Source organism: Pan troglodytes, chromosome X (assembly GCF_028858775.2).
Source record: "Pan troglodytes isolate AG18354 chromosome X, NHGRI_mPanTro3-v2.0_pri, whole genome shotgun sequence".
Classification (NCBI taxonomy): domain Eukaryota; kingdom Metazoa; phylum Chordata; class Mammalia; order Primates; family Hominidae; genus Pan; species Pan troglodytes.
The window spans coordinates 104,756,677-104,762,785 of NC_072421.2; the positions used below are offsets into that span (position 1 = coordinate 104,756,677).

General features: G+C 47.7%; 1 protein-coding gene across 1 annotated transcript; it reads left to right on the forward strand.

The window, feature by feature from the left end:
* Window positions 1-1,574: 1,574 nt before the first annotated feature.
* Window positions 1,575-5,458, forward strand: LOC129138664 (putative myc-like protein MYCLP1). Its single transcript, XM_054676466.1, has one exon. The coding sequence runs from the start codon at window positions 1,611-1,613 to the stop codon at window positions 2,682-2,684; it is 1,074 nt and encodes a 357-aa protein (XP_054532441.1). The 5' UTR covers window positions 1,575-1,610; the 3' UTR covers window positions 2,685-5,458.
* Window positions 5,459-6,109: the final 651 nt, after the last annotated feature.

A 6,109-nucleotide genomic window follows, 5' to 3' on the forward strand; every position in this document is an offset into this window, starting at 1 on the left:
GGATCTCACATTGTCACCAAGGCTGGAGTGCAGTGGCGCAATCTTGGCCCACTGCAGCCTAGTCCTCCCTGTCTCAAACCATCCTCCTACCTCAGCCTCCTGAGTAGCTGGGAACACAGGTGCTGGCCACCATGTACGATTAATTTTTGTATTTTTAGTAGAGACGGGTTTTTACTATGTTGGCCAGGCTGGAACTCCCGACTTCAGGTGACCTGCCCGCCTTGGCCAAGTGCTAGGATTACAGGCATGAGCCACTGAGCCCTGCTGACACAATCTTATATATAGAAAATCTTTTTTAAAAATTTAGGGCTAATAAGCTGGGCGTGGTGGCTCATGTCTGTAATCCCAGCACTTTGGGAGGCCGAGGCAGGTGGATCACTTGAGGTCAGGAGTTTGAGACCCTCCTGGACAACATGGCTAAACCCCGTCTCTACAAAAAATACAAAAATTAGCTGGGCATGGTGGCAGTCGCCTGTAGTTCCAGCTACTTGGGAGGCTGAGGCAGGAGAATCTCTTGAACCCGGGAAGTGGAGGTTGCAGTGAGCCGAGATAGCGTCACTGCATTCCACCCTGGGTGACAGAGCGAGACTCCATTTCAAAAAAAAAGAAAAAAAAATAGGGCTAATAAATGATTTAAGCAAAGACACAGGATACAAGGGCAACATACAAAAATCATCATTTATATTTATATACACTAACAGTGAACAATCTGAAAAAGAAATATTAAAAAATTATAATTAAAATAGCCACACTGCAGGTGGAGCTCATTGGCTCATGCCTGTAATCCCAACACTTTAGGAGGCTGAGGCATACCGACCACTTGCAGTCAGGAGTCAAGACCAGCCTGGCCAACATGGCGAAACCTCGTCTCTACTAGAAATACAAAAAATAAAAATAAAAAAAAAAAATTAACCAGGCGTGGTGGCCCACGCGCGCCTGTAGTCGCAGCTACTTTGGAGGCTGAGGTGGGAGAATCACTTGAACTCGGGAGGCGGAGGTCGCAGCGAGCAGAGATTGAGCCACTGCACTCCAACCTGGGTGACACAAGAAAGAAAGAAAATGAAGGAAAGAAGAAGGAAGGAAAGAAAGAAGGAAAGAAGGAAGGAAGGAAGAAAGGAAGGAAGGAAGGAAGGAAGGAAAAAAATAGCTGGGCATGATGGAGGACTAGCATTTCTCAATTTCAAAACGTACTACAAACCACACTAATCAAAACAATGTGGTACTGGCATAAGGATAGACATATAGATCAATGGAATAGAATTGAGAGTCAGAAACCCATACATCTAAGGTCAATTGATTTTCAAAGAGATGTCAAGACCATGCAATTGGAAAAGAATAGTCTCTTCAACAAACGGTGCTGGAATACTTGGATACTCACATGCAAAAGAAAGAAGCTGGGCCCTTACCTCACGCCATTTACAAAAAAATAACTCAAAATGAACCAAAGACCTAAATATAAGAGCTAAAATTGTAAGCCTCTTAGAAATAAACAGAGGGCGGGTCGCGCGCTCGGTGGCGCGTTGTGCGCGTGTGTGGAGTGCCCTGCTGCCCCCAGCTGGAGGGGAACTAGTCTGCTCCAGGTGGCAAGCTGCGTGAGCAAGCAAGCCAACATGGACCGCGACTCGTACCAGCACTATTTCTACGACTATGACGGCGGGGAGGATTTCTACCGCTCCACGACGCCCAGCGAGGACATCTGGAAGAAATTCGAGTTGGTGCCGCCGCCCTGGGACTTGGGTCCCGCAGCCGGAAACCCAGCCCTCAGCTTTGGTCTCCTGGAACCGTGGCCGGTAGGGTGCGCTGGGGACGAGACGGAATCCCAGGACTACTGGAAAGCTTGGGACGCGAACTACGCCTCCCTCATCCGCCGTGACTGCATGTGGAGCGGCTTCTCCACCCAGGAGCCGCTGGAGAGAGCAGTGAGTGACCTGCTTGCCGTTGGCGCGCCCTCGGGATCCTCGCCCAAGGAGTTCGCCACCCCCGACTACACTCCCGAGCTCGAAGCCGGCAACCTAGCGCCCATCTTCCCCTGTTTGTTGGGCGAGCCCAAGATCCAGGCCTGCTCCAGGTCTGAGAGCCCAAGCGACTCCGAGGGTGAAGAAATCGACGTGACAGTAAAGAAGAGGCAGTCTTTGAGTACGCGGAAGCCAGTCATCATCGCGGTGCGTGCAGACCTTCTGGATCCCCGCATGAATCTCTTCCACATCTCCATCCACCAGCAACAGCACAACTATGCTGCCCCTTTTCCTCCAGAAAGCTGCTTCCAAGAAGGGGCTCCAAAGAGGATGCCCCCAAAAGAGGCTCTAGAGAGAGAAGCTCCAGGGGGAAAGGATGATAAGGAAGATGAAGAGATTGTGAGCCTCCCACCTGTAGAAAGTGAGGCTGCCCAGTCCTGCCAGCCCAAACCCATCCATTATGATACTGAGAATTGGACCAAGAAGTGCCACAGCTACCTGGAGCGCAAGAGACGGAATGATCAACGTTCGCGGTTCTTGGCCCTGAGGGACGAGGTACCCGCCCTGGCCAGCTGCTCTAGGGTTTCCAAAGTAATGATCCTAGTCAAGGCCACGGAATACTTACAAGAACTGGCGGAAGCCGAGGAGAGGATGGCTACGGAGAAAAGGCAGCTCGAATGCCAGCGACGGCAATTGCAGAAAAGAATTGAGTACCTCAGTAGCTACTGACCAAAAAGCCTGACCATTCTGTCTTAAAAAAGACACAAGTTTTCTTTTTGATCTCCCTCTCCCCTTTAGTAACTTGTACATTTTTGTTACAGCAGGACACTCTGGACAGTAGATTGCAGAATGCATTGCAGCCAGTGCACAAACAATATAAAGGCTTGCATTCTTGGAAACTTTGAAATCCAGCTCTCTCTCTTCCCTGACTCATGGGAGTGCTTTGTGTTTTCTGGCACCTTTGGCTTCTCAGCAGGCAGCTGACTGAGGAGACTTGGGGTCTTCCTGGCTCACTATCTCCAAAGAAAAGGCTGACAGATGGTATGCAACAGGTGGTGGATGTTGTTGGGGGCTCCAGCCTGGAGGAAATCTCACACTCTACATGAACTTTAGGCTAGGAAAGGATGTCTCTGGGGTGATGCAAGGACAGCTGGGTGTGGACGCTCTCCCTGCGGCTCCATTTTTTTCCAGGAGACACACAAGATGCCTTGGGTGAAAACAAGCTCAGAGACTTGATCAACGTGGACCATTACCTCACTGTCAGACACTACAGTAGCTGAGGAGTTGGAAACCTTACATATATGTATATATGTATGTATGTATATATGTATATATTATGATGTTGGCTGACCCCCTTCCTCCCACTCTCAATGCTGTGACTCAGAACATTTAAGAGAACTTCGCCTGTAAGTAATTTGTCTTAAAGCCCTCTGGGCTCTCTTCTCTGAGCGAGGGAACTTTCTGTCTTCACAAGGGACTTTGTCTCATTCTGCCTCTGTTATGCAATGGGTTCTACAGCACCCTTTCCTGCAGGTTAGAAATATTTCCCTAAGACACAGGGAAATGGGTCTTAGCCTGGGGCCTGGGGAAAGTTCCCAAGCCCTGGCTCATGAACTCAATCCCTGCCCAGGTGTTTTCTGAGGGGCCCTTGAGGCCCAATCTTTTCTCAAGACAGGTGTGAGGCACCTTAGAAGGGAGAACTGTAACACTTCCTCTTTCGCACCTGCCTCTCATCTCAATCCTTGACTGATGAATTTGAAGTTCTACTAGAACCATGAAAACTTGTTCCTTTCGTGCATCTCCAAGGAGCTTGCTGGCTCTGCAGCCACCCTTGGGCCCTCGCGCCAGCCTGCAATGAGTCAGATGTCTTTCGCAGAATCTGGGCCTTTCTGAAGTTTTCTGGAGAGCTGTTGGGACTCATCCAGTGCTCCACAACGTGGACTTGCCTCCTGGTGTGTTTTAAAGGATCCTCCAGGAGCTCTGCTTAGCCAATCATCATGATGGATTTTTTTTTTTTTTTTTTTGAGACGGAGTCTCACTCTTGTCGCCCAGGCTGGAGGTTAATGGCATGATCTCGGCTCACTGCAACCTCTGCCTCCCGGGTTCAAGCGATTCTCCTGCCTGAGCCTTCCAAGTAGCTGGGATTGCAGGTGCCTGCCACCACGCCTAGCTAATTTCTGTATTTTTAGTAGAGACGGGGTTTCACCACATTGGCCAGGCTGGTCTTGACCTCCTGACCTCAGGTGATCCACCTGCCTCCATGATAGATTTTGCCCCAGCTGGACTCTGCAGCTCCACGTGGAATCCAGGTGCTGCCTCCAGTCTGGGAAAGTCACCCAACCCCGCAGTTGTCATGTGGGTAACTTCTGAAACCCCTAAGCCTGTCCTGTGAGAAGGACCAGCCTCTCCAGAACTCTGCCTAGGACAGCAGGTGCCTGCTTGGAAGTTGGGAGGATGGGGAGTGGTAAGTTCTATTATATGTGGCTCTGGAACACCAGCCGCTACTTCCAAATCTATTGTCCATAATGGTTTCTTTCTGAGGTTGCTTCTTGCCCTCAGAGAACTCCAGGGGATGTTTGGAAATAGCCTCTTTACCCTTCTGGAGCATGGTTTACAAGAGCCAGCTGACTTTTGAAACTGTCTATGGAACAGGTTAAGTGTAGGTTACTGATGTTTCACCTGAATACCTTGTATTTTATAAGCTGCTGTTTGGTATTATACTGGGGGAGAGTATTTTTTATATATTTTTTTGGGTTTTGTTTTTGTTTTTGTTTTTGTGTTTTGAGACGGAATCTCGGTCTGTCGCCAGGCCGGAGTGCAGTGGCACAATCTCGGCTCACTGCAACCTCCGCCTCCCTGGTTCAAGCGATTCTCCTGCCTCAGCCTCCTGAGTAGCTGGGATTACAGGCATGTGCCACCACACCCACCTAATTTTTGTTTTTTTTAGTAGAGTCGGGGTTTCACCATGTTGGCCAGGATGGTCTCAATCTTCTGACCTCGTGATCCACCCATCTTGGCCTCCCAAAGTGTATATTGTATTTTTGTATGCCTTTTGCAAAGTGGTGTTAACTCTTTCTGTACAAGAAAAAAAAAAAAAACCTCTTGGGTAATTCTGTTAAAATGGTCTGAATAGCTTGTGTTTTATAAGCTGCTGTTTGGTATTACACTGAGGGGGAGTATTTTTTCCATTGTATTTTTGTATGCCTTTGGCAAAGTGGTGTTAACTCTTTTTGTACAAGAAAAAAATACTCTTGGGTAATTCTGTTAAAAGGGTCTAAATAACTTGTGTTTTATCAGCTGCTGTTTGGTATACTGGGGGGGAGTATTTTTTATATTGTATTTTTGTATGCCGTTTGCAAAGCAGTGTTAACTCTTTTTGTTCAAGAAAAAAACCTCTTGGGAAATTCCGTTAAAAGGGTCTGATTTATTTTGAAAAGCATGTTTACCTGAAATTTTGTATTTAGTTTCGATTTCTGATTGCCTGATTGTAAAATGTTGCCTTCTGGGACATCTTCTAATAAAAGTTTCATCAAACATGTTTTTTTTTAAAAAAAGAAGTAAACATCTTTATGACCTTGAATGTGGTAATGGATTTTTTTTTTTTTTGACAAGGTCTTGTTCTGTTTCCCAGGCTGGAGTGCTATGGCACAATCTCGGCTCACTGCAACCTCTGCCTCCCAGGCTCAAGTGATCCCCCGACCTCAGCCTCCCAAGTAGCTGGGACCACAGGCTCGAGCCACCACGCATGGCTAATTTTTGTACTTTTGGTAGAGACAGGGTTTCACCATGTTGCCCAGGCTGGTCTCAAACTCCTGAGCTCAAGTGATCTGCCCACCTTGGCCTTCCAAAGTGCTGGGATTACAGGTGTGAGCCACCACGCCTGGCCTAGTAATGGATTCTTAATAGATATGATGAAACCACAAACAACAAAAGAAAAAATACATAAATTCAACTTCAACAAAATTAAAACTTTTTCTTTTTTGAGACAGAGTCACTCTTCTCACCCAGACTGGAGTGCAGTGGTGCGATTTTCGCTCACTGCAACTTTCCACCTCCCAGGTTCAAGCAATTCTCATGCCTCAGCCTCCCAAGTAGCTTGGATTACAGGTGCCCGCCACCACACCCAGCTAATTTTTGTATTTTTAGTAGAGACC